The sequence below is a fragment of the Urocitellus parryii genome, chromosome 7, assembly GCF_045843805.1.
Source record: "Urocitellus parryii isolate mUroPar1 chromosome 7, mUroPar1.hap1, whole genome shotgun sequence".
In the NCBI taxonomy this organism is placed as follows: domain Eukaryota; kingdom Metazoa; phylum Chordata; class Mammalia; order Rodentia; family Sciuridae; genus Urocitellus; species Urocitellus parryii.
In genome coordinates, this window is record NC_135537.1 from 100,072,110 (window position 1) to 100,094,766 (window position 22,657).

General features: G+C 38.7%; 1 protein-coding gene across 1 annotated transcript in view; it reads left to right on the plus strand.

Annotated features, from left to right (window-relative positions):
• The first annotated feature begins 426 nt into the window (after window positions 1-426).
• LOC144256075 (syncytin-1-like) overlaps window positions 427-22,657 on the plus strand; it is a 43,056-nt gene continuing 20,825 nt past the window's right edge. Inside the window, 3 exon segments of the mRNA XM_077801222.1 lie at window positions 427-476; window positions 2,637-2,839; window positions 3,756-3,831. Of these exon segments, the coding sequence (XP_077657348.1) occupies window positions 427-476; window positions 2,637-2,839; window positions 3,756-3,831 (329 nt within the window).

Sequence of the window (22,657 nt, forward strand, 5' to 3'; positions counted from 1 at the left end):
CCATCTGTGTTTTTTTTTCTTCTGTGCTTTTGACTGATGCCAGTGCTCCTAGCCCCTATGTGGCACTCATGTCATGGTGCTCCCTTTAACTGGAAACAGAACATAAGAAGCTACCTCTTCAGTGGCAGCTTCCTCTGAGCTGTTGGCCCTGCCATACCTAAATAATAATGAAGACTATGTTTTAAAACACACATACATTATATTTCTTGGAGACTTGAAATTGGACTTTGCAGATGTTCTAGTGTTTGAGATCAGCTGATTGATAGGCTGCCTCTTCCTCTCCCCTTCAAACCAAGTGGTGTGCATATTATCTCATTTCTATAGTAGATTTTTGGTACCAGAGATTGAAAACATTGGGCCCAGCAGCCCTCCACTGGAGGGCATGCCAAAATAGCATCCAAGGCAGTGTCCTCCACAGAGGGCATAATGGTGTGGAAGCTGCAGGGACTGGCTCAAAATTACAGGAGGGCAGCATGGTGAGTTTGAAAATTGGTTAGCAGAGGGGGCAGTCTGAGCACAGATTCCCCCTCTCTCAGCCATTTGGCAGTGAGTGGCAAGCTGCAGAGGCCCATGCCTAAGCAGGCAAGCTGTTTGATGCTCATTCTTTTCAGCATAGGGTGTGGGTGGCTGCAGGTGGTTAGGGCAATGGCTGAGCATTTGTCCTTAACAACTTTTCAGCCCCCTGAACTGTCAGTCTGGAGTGGCAGCAGGGAAAACTGTCCAGACCCCGTCTCCATGGTCCCCGTGTGGAACCTGAAACCCTGTGGCACCTGAGACATCAGTCAAAACCACAGCAAGAGGATAAGTGATGAGTGTTCTGGTTGTGATGTATTGTTTTTAATATATCAGCCACCTGTAAATAAATAATTGAATATTTAAAATGCTGAGGCTGGTCAAACGCTCAGCACCTGCAGTGCCTCTCAGGACAGCATGAACTCTGAAGCCAGATGGCCCAACTTGGGACCCTGACCTTGCAGCTTCTTAATTGTGACCTTGAGCAATATTTATTTATTTATTTATTTATTTTACTTCTCTACACCTCATCAGGAAAATGACTGATCCTAGTACTTACCTTACAGGGTTGTAATGAGGATGAAATGAGCTGATGTATAAAAGCACCTACGAAAGTATCTGATGACCAAGCAGAAGGCATGAAAGATGCCCAAGAATGCATGAAAGAGGCCAGTGTTGATTATAATGATGATGGGGGTGAAGGACAGTGGGGTGTGTGGCTGCTGCAGCCTGATCTGTCTCCTCTTGAGGAGTTGAATGTGGCTGGAGTTTCCTGGGTGGTGAGACCTCAGGCCAGGGCCCAAGACAAGGGCTGTGTCTGCCAGGACAGAGCCACCTAAATTTCACCCTCTGTCTCCAGTCCATCTACCTGCAGCTTTTCTAGATCATATTTGGAAACTGTCTGTACCTAACAATGACGGGACCCAGGCTTTCCAAGAAAATTTGATGTCAGCTCCAAGAAGGGCTTTGCTTGCAAGACCTGCAGTACCCTGGGAACAAGTCCTGGATTGTGCACTGGAAATCTGTACAGAGAAGGGCAGTATTGGGCCTCATGTTTCAGTGGTGAACTTTGCTTGCATGTGATTATCCTATGGGGTCTTGGATTTCAGGAAATGCAATTAAGAAGTAATCTGATCATACACTTTGCTGGAAGAAGAATTCTGTAAGCCTCTTAGGCACAAGGGCTGTTAGCAATTCAGAGCCAAGATTTCTGACTTTGGACCCTACACATCTGGATATTAACACAGTCTGAGTATCATCTGTAACCAACGCAGTATTAAGTGAACGTGGCCAAAGCAATTCAGACTTTGAGTTTGGACTAAAGCATTTAACTGACAAAGAATTAGGTCCCAACACAAATAGAACCAAGAGGGCCTTCTCATTATCATTCCAAAATTATGCTGAAATTTCAAATCAGGATAAAGTGGCTCCCATTCATTTGTCTTGCTTAATTTATTTGGAATTTAGCTCCTCCCGTACTTAGTTTCTGCCAGTAGGGATAAAAGTGCAATGTTGAGTGATTTGAGATTAGCATTAAGGAGCACTGGAAAATAAAATATAAATCCCCAAATCTCATCTCAGTTCATGTAAAAGAATAAAATAAAATTTAAAAACCCACACAAACCTTTTTTGTGGCCCAGGAAATTGTATTCACTATTTTCACAAATGTGGTAAGCTTTCCACTGCTTCTGTGAGAAGAGGATTATTTACCAAGATAATGATAATAGCCAGCATTTATTGAATGCTTCCTGCATCCCAGACAGTGGGCAAAGTACTTTACAAACATTACTGCATTTAACTCTTCATCAGCTGTGTGAAGCATGGGCTCACTGTCTTTATTCTCCTTGTGAGGAAGCTGGAGACCAAAGAGCACAAGTTATGTGTCCTGTATCTTATGTGTGCCCCACTTTAGCATAGGAGGAAGCTGAGTCCAGAGAGTTGAGGAGCTCACCCAAGATGTGAGGCTGGGCACTGGTGCCCAGCATGTGAGCCCCACCGTGTCCTACACTGGGCGCTGATTCCCATCAGCCTTGGAGGAGGACGTTGAGTCTTTATGGAGGTTTGGGAAGTTACAAGAGCCTGCACTTAAGGAGGAAAATTGTTCACTTTTGCTTCTTTTGTAGCCAAAAGCTGGGTCTCTTGGATCGGGTTTGCCTTTCTAATCTTCTTGGTAGCAATACTAAAGGAAAGCTATTTACCCCTCTGAATGTAGATGACATAGAAGAAAGTCCTTCTAAAGAGTCAAAGCCTGCTGGCTTAAACAATAAAGAGCGCTTCCGCACCGCCTTCTGCATGAAAGCCTATGCTTTCTGGCAGAGCTCCCAAGGTAATGGCCACCTGTCCTCCCATCCTCTGCCTGTCTCGCAGACTTTTGCTCTCCTGAGCCCACCTCCTCCCCACCTCCCCTCTTCTCCTTTGAAGAACTCCTGAGTCCCCAAAATGTCTCTCCCTTCCCTCTTTCTTCTTCATCTCATTCATGTCCCTCCAGGCATCAGGGCTTATAGGACAGGAGGCTGCTGAGTTAGCTGCTTTCCTGGCTGTCTCCAGGGAGCTGGGGACAGGTTGCCATGGTTTCTGAGGTGGCCCTGAAGGACAAACAGCTGTGCAGGTCAACTTGAAGGCAGAGACCAGTTGCACAGCCATTTGCAGATGGACACCTCAGTACCCAGGTCTGGGAGGGGGAAGAGGGGTCAGAAAACCACCACCTAGGTTGAGGAGCCATAGGAACAATGGCCTTGTGTGCATCTTCTACTCATGAAGAGGGAGGGCCAGCATGAAAGCAGTGACTCCCGTGTCTGAGGCCACTGGGTCCTTGAGTCTCACCATATTACTGGGTACTGTCTGAGACCTGTGAAGTGTGAATGGCACAGATAGTGACTTCCCAAGGTCACCAGGACAGACCGACAGAGAAAGAATCCCACTTCAGATCTATCAGACTGTGAGGCCCACACAGGTGTCCACTGCTGTCTCATGAGACCTCTTGGATACTGTGGGGCATACTTTGCCCACTTCACATGCCCTCCCCAGCCCTTGGGCCTCTAACTCAAACTTCTGGACAAGAAATGGGGGGTGCAAGGAAGGGTGGGTGCTGTGGCAGCTGGAGGCCACATTGTGGCCCCACAAAGTGGAGACAAAGCCTGAGGCCTGGAAGCTCCTACTCCAGGGAGGGTCTCAGAGCCTCTCCACGTTTTGAGGCCTGCCATTGACACCTGTGTCTCCCTCCCATGATGATCCCATGGCAGAAGACAGGGGCTACGGAAATGACTCTCTCATTGAAGACATGATCCCCACCCTCAAGGCCACCATCAGAGCTGTCAGGTAATGATCACCCCCATCCCCTTTGTGCCTCCGTGGCCCAGCTCAGCTCCCCAGGACATGGCTTGTAAAGTGCCCATGAGCTTTGGGCAGGGGAAAGAAGCTTCCAGTCACTTCTGGCCAACAAACAAGAGTATTAAAACTCTGAGGGGGACACTGCCTCAGGAGCAATGGCTCTCCTTGGCCAGTTGTCTGGTGGCTCCTGCTCACCTTGCTAAAAACGTGTCCTCACTGCCCTCCTGACAGTTCTTCCAACTGCCACACTGTTCTATGGCTTTAACCAGCATTTATCAAAAGGGTGTCAGAATAGAGGGCATACTGATAGGGAGTTTTCTTCCATTATCAGCATTTTACTCAGAATGGCTTTTCTTCTTTCCATCATCATTAACATTGTAAAACGATAATAAATTGGAGACTTTTGGATTCTGTGTTACAGGATTCTATAATCTACCTTTGTGATTTCTGGTTTGCTTTCTTCAGGAAAATAAAAAAGCATGCTACACTTCATAAGGGTTAATCCTAGGAACTCATTTGATTGTCCAAGAACCAGTCATAATATTTTCAGCAAGATTCCTGGTCCTATAGATCAGGGAAGCACAAGGGTGTTAAAAATGGAATTCAGCAAAGCCTTGGTCTCATTTCTCATGGCACCATCATGGACAGAATGAAATGGCTGGATGAGAACACAGCACCTGGATTCAGAACCAGTTGAACGATCTTATTCAGAGAAAACTAGTTAATAACTGTGTTGAACTAGAGAGAGGGCTCTGCAGGATTGTTTCATGTTCTGGACTCTGCTCTCCAATTTTTAGCATTTTCCCTGATGCCTTAGTTCAAGGGTATAATTTCAAGGTATTAGAATGAGGAAGATAAAGAAACAACTGCATGCCAATTTTTATGTAGCAGAGTTGTGAGTAGTAAAAAAGAAAAGAAGAAGAAATAAAGTTTCTTCAAATGAAGAGTGTACCAGGAGATTCCTTGTAACTGCAGGGCATCTAACTACCCCCCTGTTAACCCTTACACCGTATTTCAGACCACTTTCTCTTGGCAACAGAGGACACTGAGACTCAAATTAGCTAGATACTCCAAAGTATATACACATGAGAGTTGTGGATCGCTCAGAAACCCCTAAGCCAAGAGAAAGTATGAAAGTGACATGAGAACACATCATCCTGTCAAGTCTACAATGGGGAATCCCCACTCAAAGACTTTCCAATAAGGTATCTGTATCTATGGAAGACAAAGAGGGGACAGAAATGAGAATTGTTTTACAAAAAGAGCCAAGTGATCTTCTCATTTTTTTCCTCTCATATAAAATACAACAGAGCAAAATCCCATAAACAGTGCCATCTAGTGTTGGAGAAAAAGAGTTACACAATACTGTGTCTGAAATATAATAGGAGAAATTGTTTATTATACTGTGGAGTAATAAAGTTAGCATTATGAATGTGAACAAGAAGATGAAAATATAGGATTTATTCTGAGATATGTATATAAAGCTAAAGATCAGTTTCAGCATTCTGAATTTGAGGTTCTGCTTCTCAGAAATTTCAGGAAGAAAAAACAACTCAATCACCTATATACCAGCAAAGCCTTATGCAAAGAAACAAAATCACACCTGGGTTTGGGATTCTCTCCTGATAATCACAGCAATTATTAGCATACAATCTGGGGAAATGCCAGGTTTCCAGAACAAAGCTATGCACATGGGCTTAGGTCATGATTGAATGCTAAGAGCCATAGCCGAACTGGAATGATGCATGGCATTTTTGCCAGAACAGAGTGGTTGAGAGGTGAAGCCAGCAAGCCATTGAGATCATAATGGTTATGTTAATGTGTATTCAATTGTATATTAGACCCCTGCTGTCCGCCTGGGCTTGCTACTTTGGTGTTCTCCCAGGGATTTCCGGAGAGTTCCCATTGGTTGGGGAAGTGCCAGAGGATGGATTTCTGGAGAAGGTTTTTCTGGTTGGTGTGTAGTGTGTCCCAGGAGAAGGCCACATGCATGGCATTTGTGGGAGTGCGGAGAATAAAGGAGTTCCTGTTTTGAACCTACAAGGCTGTGTGGTGGCTCGGTCATTTTGTGCCCAGCCAGACTGTGGCAACTGAAGATACCATAAATGGAGAGAACAGAATTTTCAAAATTTCAGCTGTTGGTATATTTCAAACTTGATTTCCCAGAGGAAACATAGAAATGAACTGCTCCATAGGAGGATTTATTTTTTCAGACTAACTGTCATGGGTCCACAATTTAGATTTTTTTTTTCATATGTTTTTTTTTTTATATGTAAGACCATTTTATTAAAATGACCCATAGAAACATTCCAAACATTTCATTAAACTCCTTTGTCCTCCCTCCCTCTCCCTCCCCCCCTCTCATGATCCTGGGGATCAAATCCTGGGCCTTATGCTTAGAAGGCAAGCATTGTACAAGCTGAGCTATAACTCCAGGCCCATTTGCACTAAGGAAATAAGGGATTGAAATCAGGGGCACTCCACTGTGCCTGACTTTTTTTTTTCATTTTTAATGTGAATAGTAGAAACTTTAAAATTATACTTATTGAGTCACTTTTTCTTAGGGGAGGAATATGGGAACATTGCTGACTCAGGGAATTGCTAATGAGTTTAAATCTCAAGCTGCTTGTTATAAGACCAGAGAACAGAAAAGCTAAATAATTTTTAATGTAACTGTGATACAATTTCCATAAATAAAATTATATACATATTTATTCACAAATTACTTTAACCATATATACAGTGATAAGTGTCAATGCACTTCTCTCTGGGCTGAATTTTAGCAACAGCTGGTCAATCTTCTTGATGCTTCCGTCCTGCTGCCCTCGTTTTCTTTTTAAAAAACATTTTGTTTTTTTAGTTGTTGATAGAATTTTATTTTTATTTATTTATATGTGGTGTTGAGAAACAAACACAGTGCTTCACACATGCTGGGCAATCAATCACTCTTCAACTGAATCATCACTCAATACCTCATTGTTTTCTTAAGTGAATGAAATTTGACACAATTAACCAGTCCTTGTACTTTTTTTTAGCACATGTGATTTTATTTATTGCCCATTTATTTCATCTGGAATCTAAACTTGGTTTACCTGTTGATTTGTGTGATCAATTTCACAAGGCCTTAGTTGTCACTCCTGCTTTGTATGTAGTTCATTGTTGGAAACCACTCTTATTTGCACTAGTACATAGATCTCGGATCTGAGACTAGAGATCATAGATACAAGATTTTTCTGAAACAACTAAAAAGTCCATCTTCATCTTTCTCTCTTTCTGACATATAGGACATATATCAGCATGTGGAAAAATAACCTGATACATTAAGACTGCAAGACACAATCCTCAAGTTTATATATATTTAACCACTGATCCACATGTTGAGATTTATTTATTTATTTTTATTTTGACCCACAGTCTATAAAAATTGCCTATGCCCTCAATAATTTGCTAAGAATAGCTTTGAATTTGCAATCTACCTGCCTCACCTCCCCATGCTTCTGGTAGGACAGGCAAGCACCACCACACCTGGCTCATATCCATCTGTTTATAAAGAACAAACCATGTGAGTTGTTTGAGAAGAGGTCACAGGGTATTAACTAATAGACATAATAAACCCAGAGAAATAAGAACCTGGTCATAAAGAAGACCCCTGACACCATCTATATGAGTATCACTCAAATTTACCAACAACAAAGAACTATTTTAGAGTCACTTTAATAGCTGTAATCCTAGCAACTTGGGAAATTGAGTTCAGAGGATTGCAAATGAAAGACCAGCTGGGCGATTTCATTTTACTTTCAAATCTTGTCTCTTCTGTAACTTTAGTTTACTACTCATATTTTAAATGCATTGTCTTCTCTGAAACTGCCTGCAGGGAATATAATCATATTGGAATTTTCCTGGCCTCCTAGGACTTCTTTTGAAATATCTGTGGAAGAATCTATGACACTCTAAATCCAGTATCTGGCAATCCTGCAGAACAAGTACCATGTGTTTAACACCAAGAAACGCTGCCCTCTCAAGCAGTAGATAAGTCTCTAGGTATCAGGGCTATAGTGGCCTCTGAGTGCTTAGGTGACTGAGCATTGTGAAACAACTCCCAAAACTTCCCAGCACAAAAAGGGTGACCTAGGGTTCCTTCTCAAAAGAATTTTTACTTTTAATCCCTACAGAGAGATTTAATCCCTGGGAAGGGTGTGGTCAATCCACTGAGATGCCCTCAAGCCATCTTTCTTATTATTTCTAGGTAAGGTACTTAACAGGGTCTCTTTGGTAGCTAATAGGTTTTTAATGACCATCCAATTTCGTTTTCAGTCATCTTTTGCACCATTGTGACCAAAGTACCTGATATGAACAATTTTAAAGGAAAACAACTATTTGGGGCCTCATAGTTTCAGAGGTCTTAGTTCAAAAATTACCCACTTTCTATTTCACTCAGGTGAAATAGAAAGACATGTCAGAAGAGTGTGATGGATGAAAGCAGCTCAGGAGAAGGAAACCGAATGGAAAAAGAATTGAGAGGCAGGCAAACTTCAGATCCCCTAATAAAGGGGGAAAATGTATATTTTGAAGGCATGCCTTCAAAGAACCACTTCTTCCAGCCTCATTCTGCCTGCCTATAGTTACCACTCAGTTAATCCCTATCAGGGGTTTAATGCATTAATTAAATTTAATTTCTCGTAACTCAGTAATTTCACATATAAACTTTACTACATTGTATCACACATGAGCTTTTGGACGTCATTGCCTACCTAAATCACAACAGTATTTCTAAGGGAAGAGTTTACTTCTGTGAGTACATACATAAAAACAACATGAAACAAACAAAACAGAGACATATCAAATAAACAATCTAAGGCTCTAGCAAAGCAAGAACCAATAAAATTTAAAAAAAAAAACAGCAGAAGAAAGGAAATAATATCAGGTCTGAAATTAATGAAGAGAATTAAAAAGCAATATAAATAATTAATGTGAAAAAGAGTTGATTGTTTGAAAACATAAATAAGACTAATAAACACTTAGCCAAATTAACCAAAACAGAGAGAAGATAAACACAATGTTTCTAAAATTGGAGATGAAAAACCAGGTAACAGCACACATCACTGAAATACAGAGGATCATTAAGGACTATTTTGAAAATATGTTTCAATAATTTGGAAAATCTTTTAAAAAGGGTATATTTATATAAACATATAACCTACCAAAATCGAATCAAGAGCACATAGAAAATATAAACTGGATAAAAAGAAATGAGATTGAATTGGTAATAAAAGGCCTCCCAACAACAACAACAACAACAACAAAAACCCCAGAGTGTCAGCTGAATTCTACCAGGATTTTAAGGAGTTACTACTGATAGTTGTCAAATCACTCAATGAAATGGAAAAAGTGTGTGGATCATAGATATTTCCATCACCATCCTAGGAAGCTACTATAAGCCAAATACCTAGGGACATATCAGGAAGATCAGGGTACTATAGACCAAGTGAGTTCCTCACTTCAATATATTTGTATACAAAAAATAAAAAAAAAACATATCCTACTGGATAGGAAAGAACTGATAGTATTTTTTAATATCAGAAATAAAACAAGGATGTCTACTCTCATCATTGCTATTAAATGTAGTACTTGAAATTTTAGCCAGAACAATTAGCCAAGAAAAAGAAATATGAGATATACAATTAGTAAATAAACAAGTTAAATTATCACTTTTGTAGACGATATGATTTTTACCTAGAAATTTAAAAAATTTCCAGCAGAAGAAATCAATGATCCTTAAAAATAATTCAGCAAACTAGCAAGATACAAATTCTAAACACACCAATAATCAATCCACTGGGAAAAAAAATCAATAAACCATTCCATTTACAATAGAATTTTAAAAGTACATGGAAATAAATCTAACCAAGGAGGTGAAATAAAATATGTCTTCAATAAAAATTATAAAATATTGAAGCAAGAATTTGTAAAAAGGATAATAAAAGATGGAAAGACCTCCCATGTTCATGGGTATGCTCAATTGAAATTGCTAAGTCATTTATGTACCAAAAGTGATTTACAAATCCAATGCAATCCCTATTAAAATAATATTGGTATTTTCCCCAGAACCTAGAAGAATAGTTCTAAAATCTGTATGGAAAAATAAAATAACCAGAGTAGCCAAGATAATACTGGGGGAAAAAAACAATAATGCTGTAGCCAACATGATAACTGATTTCAATTTAAAATGAAGGGTTATAAAATAGCATGATACCAATATAAAAAAACAGACTTGTAGATCAATGGAAAAGAAGACTCAGAGACAAACCTACAGATATAGTCATCTGATCTTTGTCAAAAGTACCAAAACATACATTGAAGAAATGACAGTCTTTTAAACAAATGCTACTAGTAAAATTGGACATATAGAAGAATAATTTTAGATCCACCTTTATAACCCTGTACAAAAGTGAAAGTCAATCAAATAAAAGTCAATCAACTCAATCAAATACCTGCTAATGAGACCAGAAATTATGCATTCCATAAAAGAAAATACAGAAGTAAAATTCCAACATATATGTCAGAATGGCTATCAAGAATTTAAATAATAATAAATGCTGGTGAGAATCCTAGGTGACTGAAACTAATATAATATTGGTAACATTTTTAAATAAGTGCAATGTCTATTAAAGTCAATATGTAAGTTCTTTAATAGCCTAGGAATGGAGCCAGTGTATGATTAAGCTATACCACTCCTTATATGAGAGAATTAAAGTCAGCATACTTTAGCAACACAAATCTACATAATTCACAACTGCCAAGTTATGGAAACAACCTGGATATTGGCCAACAGACCAAACAGAAAATGTGGATACAATGTAATTTTATTCAACCCTAAAAAACAAAACCATATAATTCCCAGGAAAATAGATGGAAATTGAAAACCTCATGTTAAGCAAATCAAGCCAGTCTCAGAAAGCCAAGGATCCTATGTTTTCTCTTATATGTGGAAAATTGAAGAATGGAAAAATGGGGATCTCATTAAAATTTAATGTGAACTATAGGGTAGAGGAAAACAATAAGTGATAGGAAGCAAGGAAGGGAAAAGAGAGGAATTTGGGCATAAAATTGATCAAATTATACTATTGCATGTATAAATATGTTGAGGGCCACAAACAAGTCAAGATGGCGCCTGGCAGTTTGCCAGGAGGATTGGTCTATGAAGAAACACCAACAAGCCATTAAGATGATGCGAATTCCTTAATGACTGAGTGCTGTATCTAGATGATGTTAATTAAGTTAAGCTGTGTGTAATTAGTTGTGTATATGTACCTCTGCTGTCCAGAAGAGGAGCAGCTCTCACTACCTTGAGTTCCTGCTCAATTCCTGCTGAGTTTCCCTGCAATAAAGCAGTTCCCATTTCAACCTTCAGCTTGCTTGTCACATTCCCGGTTATTGTGCTCGGTCAGACTGCGGCATAAATATGTCAAACAATGGATCCAACTATTATTTACAATTTTGATGTGGTATTAAAATAACTTTAAAAGGCACATAGTATAAATTATGTGATTAGATTATCTCAGACTTGACATTATAGTAAGAAAAATAAATACATATGTGATATTTGGGTTTTTGCTGTTTACAATAAAGTGTATTTCTGAAAAATGAAAGGCAAAAGAGGATTCTGAGATACATTGTTATAAAAGTGCATGTTATAGGAAAAGCAAGGCTAATATAAGTATTTTACAACAGCCATAAATTAATGAATAAATGTACATATTGCTTTTATAAAAATGAAAAGAGTGATGATGCTTTTTTATATAACATGCAAGTCATTGCTAAGGTAGAAGAAGTACTTTATTCAATTTTCCATAATAGATAGTATATGCATTTGGAATAGAGAGAGTATGAATTTTAAATTTTGAGCATCGTTCTGACATTTTTTGGCAAGTACAAAACTTCTCTTGAATTCTAAATTGGGGGAAATTTGTAAGGTGTGTTCTTTTATTAAACATTATGTCACATTCTTTACATTTGTAGAGTTTAATCACTACTGTAATATTCTTGGCATTTTTTAAATGTTGGGCTTTGATTCAAACTTTGCCACTTTTTGGCAATTTAAACTATATTTTCAAGTATGAATTTTCTAGTAATTATTAAGTCATGATATCACAATAAATCATATTTTACATTCTTTAGATTTGTAAAGATTCTCTCAAGTATGAATTCTCTCATGCTTGATAACCCTTGAATTGTACCTAAAAACTTTGCCACATTATTTACAGTTGTATAACCTTTCCAGTATGAATTCCCTAGTGTTGGGTAAGGCCTACTCTTCAAATAAAAGCCTTGAATTTTTTTTTTTTTTTACATTTGTATGGGTTCTTTCCATTATAAATTCTCTGGTGTCTACTAAGGTGTGATCTTTGATTAAAAGCTTTACCACATTCTTTACATTTGTAGGTTTTTCTCCAGTATGAATTCACTGTTGTATACTAAGGTATGGTATTTCATTAAAAGCTTTGTCACATTCTTTACATTTGTATGGTTTATCTCCATTATGAATTCTATTTTGCAGAACAAGGCTTTGCCTAACACTAAAAGCTTTACTACATTCTTTATATTTGTATGGTTTCTCTCCAGTGTGAGTTCTCTGGTGCAAAATAACTGTGTGCCTAACATTAAAAGCTATGCCATATTCTTTATATTTGTATGGTTTCTCTCCAGTATGTATTCTCTCATGTTGAATAAAATGTGATATTTGATTAAAACCTTTGCCATATTTTTTACATTTGTATGGGTTCTCTCCAGTATGAATACTCTGATGTTACTAAGGCATGATCTGTGATTAAAAGCTTTACCAAATTCTTTACATTTGTATCACTACTCTTCAGGAGGAATTCGCTGATGTCAACAAAGATATTGTCTCTGAGTAAAAATTTTTCCAAAATATTTATATTTGTATGGATTTTCTCCAGTATGAATTCCCTGGAATTATATAGTTTGACATTTGATTAAAACGTTTGCCAGATTCTTTACATTTGTATGGATTTTCTCCAGTGTTAGTTCTCTGTTGCACAACAAGGCTGTTCTGAACAGTGAATGCTATGCCACATTCTTTGCATTAGTATGATTTCTCTCCAGTGTGAATTCTCTGGTACCCAATAGGGGTTGGCATAACATTAAAAGCTTTGCCACATTCTTTACATTTCTCTGGGTCTTTCCACTATGAATTCTTTGGTGTTACATAAGGTGTGAGCTTTGATTAAAGATTTGCCACATATTTTACATTTGTATGGTTTCTCTCACTCAATGTCTATTACAAACTTCTAGAGAACACAAGTTTGTTTAATGTGTACTTCATTTTGGTTATAACTTGAATTTTTTTATTAAGTAATGTATATTTAGCATAGGAGGAGGAAATCCTGGTGAATATGGCAAGATACTTACTCCTAAGTAGTATAACCCAATCTTAAGACACCGGCTTGTAGATGCATACACATGTAAACACATGTAGTACTCCCTAAGGATTCATGCTATTGAGAATTTGGCAAGGACTTTGGAAACCTATCTTAGTCTAATCTATTGTGATACACCTAACTCTGAGGAGGTTACTTTCTTTGAATCTTAAAGCCTGTGTAATATGATATCTACTTTGTAGTGCTCTTGTGAAGAGTAAGAGAGAATATGTGTGTGAGTGTGTGTGTATGTATGTATGCATGAATACATACAAACACATATGTATATACACGTGTGTGTGTGTGTGTATATATATATATATATATATATATATAAATATATATATATATATAAATATATATATATATATATTTTCATGAGAGAGCATGAATACATCATGAACAGTACATATTCATAATTATGGCACATGTATTATAGTTAACTGATTATAGTTCTATCTCTCATATTAACTAAAGTTTTCTCAATGATGAGCAATATCTACTAATAACATTGTTTCTAGGACACCCAGCTCAATATCTTGCACATGCTAGAGTATTCAGTAAGCATTTATTTAATGAATAAAGCCAGTAAGCACTCACAACAGGATGGTCAGGATAACTGTCTGCTAGAGATAATGACATAGGAGCAAAGGAAGTTTATGTTAACTCACCCTACATTATAGTAGTGGTTGCAGGAGAGATTTCCTATACTGTATGTCCTATGTGGAGTCCAGAACATTTATAAAATATTTAAGATCATTCTGATGTATTTCAGAGTGCAGTATAATTTGGAACCAGACAGGGCATTTACAATCACTCTTTCTACAATGTTTAAGTAATTAGGAAATGGTAAACACTTTAGCCTTAACAGCAATGGAAACAAATCTGTTCTGCAAAAATGATGGAGATTAGTTAGTTGTGTATTGGTTCCAAACTTTGTTAATTGGACTTAGTTAATTTCGTTTTATCTTCTCATTCTCATTCATTTTCAGAAACTGAGTTGGTTTGAATTTTTTCTGGCACATATTAGATCCTCAATACATATTGGTTGAATGAAGGAATGAATGAGTGGAGGCTGGTTTCATTTTTTACCAAGATCTCAGCATTCCCATGTACCAATGTCTGTGTTTTATATATGTGTATATATGCTATGCATTTTATATATGTGTATGTATACATGTATAATTGCATGCCTTGAGCATTTATGCACATGTGTGTGTTTATATACACATACATGTGTGCTTATCTAGGTATGGGTAAATAGTTGCTGAAGTGTGTCACAGGCCACATACTCTGGAAGCACAATCTGTGACTGTCTGTGTATTATCTGTTCATTGGGAATCTGCACTCAGGAAAGGAAGAGATAAGAAGTTGTTTTGGGCAGTAGAAGAAGTGAAATTTCAATATAACCTTGCAGAGCCTGTATAAGCCAGTAGAGAGTTCTGGAACAAGTATCACTAGTAAGTATTATCTAACTCAGATGGAAATGGCTGGACCAAAGTGGCCAGGCCATCATCTTCCTGCTTCCCTCACCACTGGATGTGGGCTGCTCAGAAAAAGCATGATGTTGAGGGAAAAGCTTTCTACAACTGAGGCAGAGACTGATGATGTTGACAACTAGAGGCTGCCACCTGCACTCCTTAGTATTCTAGGCAGCAAACCTCCTTGAAAGAGAAATTCAAAAGCTGCCTCTGCATGGCTACAATACCTGAGTAAAGGAAACAGTTATGTTGATTGCTCTCCCAGGCCACACTACTATGTGTCTGTGCCAGTCTGAAAACAATACACCTAAGCGGATTTTGTCTGGACTCAGATTAGTCTCCAGTGAACCCTGGAAAAGTAAATTCCTGGTTCTAGTATGAGTAGGTATAATACATTCAAAATGGCTACAATATTTCAAATATATCTCTCATTACAAACTGGAGTATTGCGCTGGAGTTGTAGCTCCATGGTAGAATGCTCACCTAGCATGTGAGTTAGCCTTTGAGTTATTTGGTCTCTGGGCTATATAAAAAGAAGCACTGTAAACATCTGGAGGTGTAACCAATGTGATTCTGCAATCTGTGTACAGGGTATAAATGGGAGTTCATAACCCACTTGAATCAAATGTATGAAATATGATATGTCAAGAGCTTTGTAGTGTTTTGAACAACCAATAATAATAATAAAAATAGAAGAAGCACTGTGCTAACTCTAGGTGTGACTTTAAGAGAACTTACCCTCTAGAAGCCTTGTGCTAACAAATATGTCCAACTGCACTCCTGGAGAGATCACACAGAGGAGCTCCAAGAGTATGTGAAAATGGAGGAGGACCCATGTAAATCTCTTCTCCCATTTTCTGTAGCCTTAGGGCTGGGCACATAACAGACAGGATCAATCAGAATCCTGATGGCACTGAACCTGACCTGGAAAGAAATACTTTCTGTTCTGATGGAAAAGTTGGAAAAATGTGTTCCAGGAGCAGCCTGTGGAGTGGATCTATCCTATGCTTGGCTTTATAGATGAGAGAATGAGAGAGGGTATCAGTGAAGAACCAGTGGTCTGCTACTCTCATCTCTGCTGCATAGAAACATTTCTTTTAATAGTGGAGCAGGTACACCCTTTCATCCTTAGTTCTATTTTCATAAGAAAGTCTTATGATTGATAGCCCACAGGGGAAAAAAAAACAGGGTGGATGGCAAAGCTCTTCTTACCTCTCACACAAACAGTATGTACATTGAACTCCCTGGCTAGGAAGAACTCATGTATAGGGAGTATACATCAGAATCAACTAAAAGTAGTGAGTGCTCAGAAAAAGCATGATGATGGGGGAAAAGCTCTCTACAACTGAGGCAGAGACTGATGGTGCTGACAACCAGAGGCTGCCACCTGCACTCCTTAGTATTCTAGGCAGCAAACCTCCTTGAAAGAGAAATCCAAAAGCTGCCTCTTCATGGCTACAATACCTGGGTAAAGGAAGCAGTTCTGTTGAATGCCCTTGAAGGCAACACTACCACGTGTCTGTGCCAGTCTGGAAACAATACACCTAAGCAGATTTTGTCTGGACTCAGTCTTCAGTGAACCCTGGAAAAGCAAATTTCTAGTTCTATTATGAGTAGGTATAATAAATTCAAAATGGCTACAATTTTTCAAATATATATCTCATCACAAACTGGAGTATGGCACTGGGGTTGTAGCTCCGTGGTAGAATGCTCACCTAGCATGTGTGAGGCCCTGGGTTCAATCCTCAGTACCATATAAAATTAAATAATGGTAATGTGTCCAATGACAACTAAAAACTAGATATTAAAAAAAGAACTGGAGTATGTATCCCTTTTCTCTGAATGCATTGGTCTTTGAGTGATTTGGTCTCTGGGCTATATAAGAAGCACTGTGCTAACTCTAGGTGTGACTTTAAGAGATCTTACTCTCTAGAAACCTTGTGCTAACAAATATGTCCAACTGCACTCCTGGAGAGATCACACAGAGGAGCTCCAAGAGTATGTGGACATGGAGGAGGACCCATATAACTCTCTTCTCCCTTTTTCTGTAGTCTTAGGGCTGGGCACATAACAGACAGGACCGATCAGAATCCTGATGGCACTGAACTTGACTTGGAAAGAAATACTTTCTGTTCTGATGGAAAAGTTGGAAAAATGTGTTCCAGGAGCAGCCTGTGGAGTGGATCTATCCTATGCTTGGCTTTATAGATGAGAGAATGGGCAATAGAGAGGGTATCAGTGAAGAAACAGTGGTCTGCTACTCTCATCCTATGCTGCATAGAAACATTTCTTTTAATAGTGGATCAGGTACAACCTTTCATCCTTAGTTCAATTTTCATAAGACAGTCTTATGATTGATACTCCACAGGAAAAACACAGGATGGATGGCAAAGCTCTTCTTACCTCTCACACAAACAGTATGTACATTGAACTCTCTGGTTAGGAAGAACTCATGTATAGGAAGACAGAAACAATCAGTATCAACTAAAAGTAGTGAGTTTTGGATGGAAACCAAGGCAACTGCTGGTGGGTAGTTTTGTATTTACCAAGATTTTAATCAATTCTTGAGAATAGCTACTAATATAAAAAAAATCTAAACCATATTAAATTTGTTATGTTTTAAATCCCACATTCTATCCATGTAAACTCTCTTGGGGCTGGTATAGGCCTCCTGGGCATGCATATGCATGGGTCCATGGCTGTTATTCTATTTTGGGCCATGGATAAGTCCATGAAGTGGAAAATTGATGAGCAAATGAGTTGGGCCACTGCATGCCCCTGTTCTTGGCACTATTGATTGAAATTCCTGAGTGTGAAGAAGAGTTATACCTCCATATTGCAGAACATGCATCACCTTGATAATGATCTATACCTGGACATTACTAATGATATACCTAGCCTAGTTATCTCATTAGATTAGAAGCCAGCTTGTCACAAGTTATGAAGGATTCATTTCTGTTTTCTGTAAAAATATCAGGATGTCTGTATGGCCTGGCCATTAGTTGATGTTGTAGAGCTGATTGGAATGCCTGCCCGTGCCCTGAACTCACCCAGGTCCGGTTTTCCCTGACCAGATAACAACCCTTTCCTAAACCTTAGTGACGCCTCATAAATTCTAGCCTTCCCTGGCCGGACAATGACCCTCTCTGAGTCTCTAAGATCTCCATAAATTCTGATGCCGGGGCCAGCAAAAATGTAAACTTGTGTTATGCTCTTCAGAATGTTGTTATCTGTAACCCCCCCTTTGTGTAACTTTTTGGGCTATAAAACTGGGCCACAAAGAAGCCTCGGGGCTGTCTTGTTCCCGCCGTTTTGGGAGGGAAAGGCAGCCCGGCCGGTCGAAATAATAAGCTTGCTTTAATTTGATTTTAATTGGAGTCAGTGGTCTTTTCTTGCGTCCTGGTCTAACACTAATTGCCATCACTGTGCCATTTTCTATAGCAGACTAAAAAATACATCAAATAGACATTTTTCCTCATAGGCAATAAACTTGAACATGAGGATTTTTGTGCAGATTTCAAACTATTCAATTCATAAATGGTTTGCAGATAATTTTACAACAAAAATAAGAAATTCAACTGCATTACAAGAATAAGGAGGAGAATTATTCATTTTACTAGCTCTGATCAGAGAAAAGCTACTGCTGCTTTCTTTGTCATATGGGATATGGTTCTATATTTGGGAGAAGTCCAGAAAATGCACATAAAATATCAATCTATGGAAATACATCCTCTAATCCGTTCAGAGTTGCTGCCTATGGAAGTTTCAAATTTTATATTACTTTCTTTACTGTTCTCATATAATGAAGAAGGCAACACATTATGGCTTCTTAAATTTCAACACATTTGACATTGATAAAAACAAACACTATGAAATAGCAAAAAATGGAGATTTAAAATGAAAAATATCAGACCACCTTCTGCAGAATTTATGCAAGATACACAACATTCTCCTGATAGTAAGACTCAAAATGTTACTATAGGTATTTTCTGAGTAAAAGGATATATGTTGCTAAACTCTTTGATCACCATGGTTTCTTCCTTGTGGATGATAGCACCCCAATGGATGCCATTGTAAAATAATTTCTGGGTATGTATGAAAATGTAGAAGGTGCCATTTCCATGCACTGTAAAGTCTGCCTTGATCTAATGTCCACTCAAATAGGCCACATCATAAAGCATTATGGGAGGAGAGCAGCCAAGACTATTTCCTGGGTCCAAATCTGTAGACCCAGCTCAGAGATCAGGCCTCAGCAGAAGAATTTGGTCATGAAACAACCCAGTGTCTGGCTGGATAGGGACCATATTCAGCAAAAGTTAGGGAGGCAGAAGAATGGAACACACTAAGCAGCATCAATCTTCACCAGACTTCTCTTAGGTGGTATTTCAACAAGCAGTGTAGAAAATCAAGACAATCAGAAACCTGAACAAGGTAGTGATGGTGACATAATAAATGGAGTTCCACAAGGTGATAGAATTGGGGCCTTGAAAAGCTGAATACGATCAAAATCTAACATTATATCACCCATAGTAATTCTTCATTACACACTTCACAGTTTTAAACATTTGAATGTAATTTTATTAAAACAACCAAGTAATCTGCTTTGAGAAAAAGCAGTTTTAGCAGCCCCTCTTTAACAAGGACTAATATTTTTGCATGAAATAAAAAAGTTGTGATCAGAACTGAAGAAAGAATCTGGGAATAGAAAATTCTGACAAGATTTAGAAAAATTTCTTTAAGAACTGCCGCAGTCTGGCTGAGCACGAATAACGTAGCCACCACAAAGCCTTGTATGTTCAAACAGCAACTACTTTATTTCAGCTCTCACTGGCACATCACTCGTGCCTTTCTGCCGACGCCACCCCACGTGGCCCTTCCAGAAAACCAGCACTCCTGCCTCCGGCACTTCCCCAACCAATGGGAACTCTCTGGGAATCCCCAAGAACTCCAAAGTAGCAGGTGCCCGAGGCATCAAGAGCCGCCCCATTGCCTGACAGTAAAGGTCAAATATACAATACAATCAATCCAGCATCACAACAATTATATATAGCTTAACTCAAATCATCATCTCAATTGTTTGCTGGCATCACCTTTCAAACATTCCCTCTGGCAAATGCTAGGCGTCATTCTGACTGGCCATGGCTCTCTACACAGAACAAAACAAAATTTCAGATGCTATAGTTGCTTTCCCCCTTAGAAATTTATCTGAACAAGAAAAGATCCACTAGAGTTTCAGTAACCCAGAGTCTGAGGTTTGAGCAGTGACATGAAGGGCCTGATTCACTTTTATCTGAGTTAAACCACAAAAACACTGTTTTCAACTTACTTTCAGGTGAAAGTAGCACAAATTTCACCATCCAGAGTGTTGCCCGGTCTGTGTGGTTCATTTTGTCCTTCTACTGATAATCATATTCACTGATGGCTCTTAGAAGTGTATCTAAAGAGAGATTTTGATGTTCTTATTTTTTATTTACACTGTGACCCCAGCAGATGCTCTGGCCATGGATCTTTCCAAATGGGATACTATTTAATTCAATCATTCTGCCTTTTCTCTTTGAAATATTGTTGTGAATTTCACTATATGAAGTACTCAACTGATTGCCTTTCAAAAAAGCATGCTTTACAAGAGAGAACCTTTGAAAATGGCACTTAAACACTGTTTCATATTGGAACACCAAGTAGTACATTGGGCACTGAAAACTTGCCAGGAAACTTGTATGAGTACTTTAGAAAACTTAGGAGGCAGAACTGGTTTCTAAGTTGAAAGATGATTGCTACTGCTTACTCAGGGGTGTTTTCCACTTAGTTTTTGTGCATACTAGTTTCAGTAGCATTCCCAGTGTTCTCTATTGTCTGCTTTGGGGGCTTGATGCAGACATGCAGGCCACACAGACTATAAATTTTCTGGAAGACTTGTGCCAAGGAACTTCCTTTTTGATATTACTTAGGGACCAAAGTATCAGAAGGCTATGCATTACTGGGTATCCCAGTCAGTAAAATTAAAATTTTATTTTCCTCCATGTATGAACACACACACACACACACACACACACACACATACACACTCACACATACACACTCACTGTTGGGCTTTGCCTCTGCAAAGAGCAATCCCACATTATGGTGGCTTTAAAAAGAAACAATATCAATAGTTTTCATGGTCTTCCTGTACCAATTTGGATTATTATTTTTGTGTAATCACACTGAGGACATTCCAGTGAAAGTCATTAATTTTGAGCTACAGTTGTTGGCAGTGACAGAACTTAATTGTTGAGTGACTTCTTCCTTAACCTTCCTGGAACACAGCCAGGTGTGTAATGCACAATGATCACAGAAAGTGTTCATATGCTGCTAAAAAAAACCTGTTTTTTGTAATTAAAGAATATTTTGCAATCACATTGGTTACTTCCCTAAGAAGTGAACACTATCCATCCATCGTAACCATTCTGTTCTTTCCTACTCTGAATCCTGAACAGAGGTCCTTTTGGAAGGCAACATCAGGCAATGCTTTTCTTCAAAGACAAGGTGAATGTGTGAGGAAGACTGAATCCACAGAGCTGCCTTTTTTCAAAGTTGTAGCAAGACAGGATAAATTGTCCTTGGATTGAAACATGACATTAATGGGAACTAAGGCAGAAGTCAGTTGGCCATATCTTTGTGGGCAATTCTTTCTGCAGTAGACTCTGAGCGGGCAGGATCTTGCCAGTTTTTTAAACCTGGGGACTAGATCACAGGAAAGCAGTGGATTCTTGTCCCTCAGGCAAAAAAAAGGCTAAGAGCTGGGTGGAAGTAGGACCATTCCATATGCTGTTCCATGCTGAGAAAATGCTAAACACTTGAGCTGTGCCCAGGACTTAACTGTTGTGACTCAGGGTGAAACTTGTAAAGGCCAAGTCCTCCATAACTAATCTCAGTGGATGCCAATCCATATGCCCATCTGCAGCAGATGGTTATGTCCTGCAGCGGAATGAGTAGATGTCCTTTACACCTTGGCTCATGCCACATTCTGACCCCTCTTAGTGCACAGCCATCTAGGGACTTGGTCAAAACTTTTGGTAACCACAGTGCTTTTCTCGAAGTTGCTTTTTTGGGTTGGCTTCTCAACTTTCCAGCTAAAATCACTGTCATAAACACTGTATGTAAGTAGTTCACTAAATTAGTCAGAGGACACTTTAGATTTGTTGAAGGCACATTCCTTCAGATTCCCAGATGACTACTGCTATTACGTCAAAGAATTTTATAGCAACAAGATTAAGCTTACTGGGGACATGTGTATGAACCAGAAAATTTCTGGGTCTGACACATGGAAAGTTCCTTCTGCAACAAATAAGAGCAAACTCCATCCAACAGGAAACCACAAAATACACAAATCTTCAAGGATTGTAACTTGGAGTCCAGTTGAATACCTTCCTTCTATAGAAAATGAAGGAGTACATTTCAGGTAGAGTGATTATACTAACTTATGGGCCTGAAATACCTTAAAATATACACCAAAACCACTTCCACTGGGATTAAAATTAGAAATGAATATTCATAGGTGCCCTTCACTCAAATCATCAACCATCAGGAAGAGACCCAGAGCTGAGTGTCTAAAAAGTATGCTCCTCTAGCTTAGAGAAACTCATGGTGTATAAAAGACACTAGAACACTTTTCTCAACAATAGAGAGGGTTGATGGTAAGCCATGCTTCATTCACAGGCACCCTTGCCTGTACTGTGTGGTGGCTTTATTTTTCTGTAGAATTTTCCAGTTATGAGCTTAAGCTTTCAACTCCCCCATTGGCCCCAAACTCACCTTGCTACTGCTTACTAAGGGTTGTTTTCCCACTTAGCTTTTGTGCAGACTAGTCTCAGAAGCATTCCCAGTGTTCTCATGAAGTCCTATTGTCTACTCTGG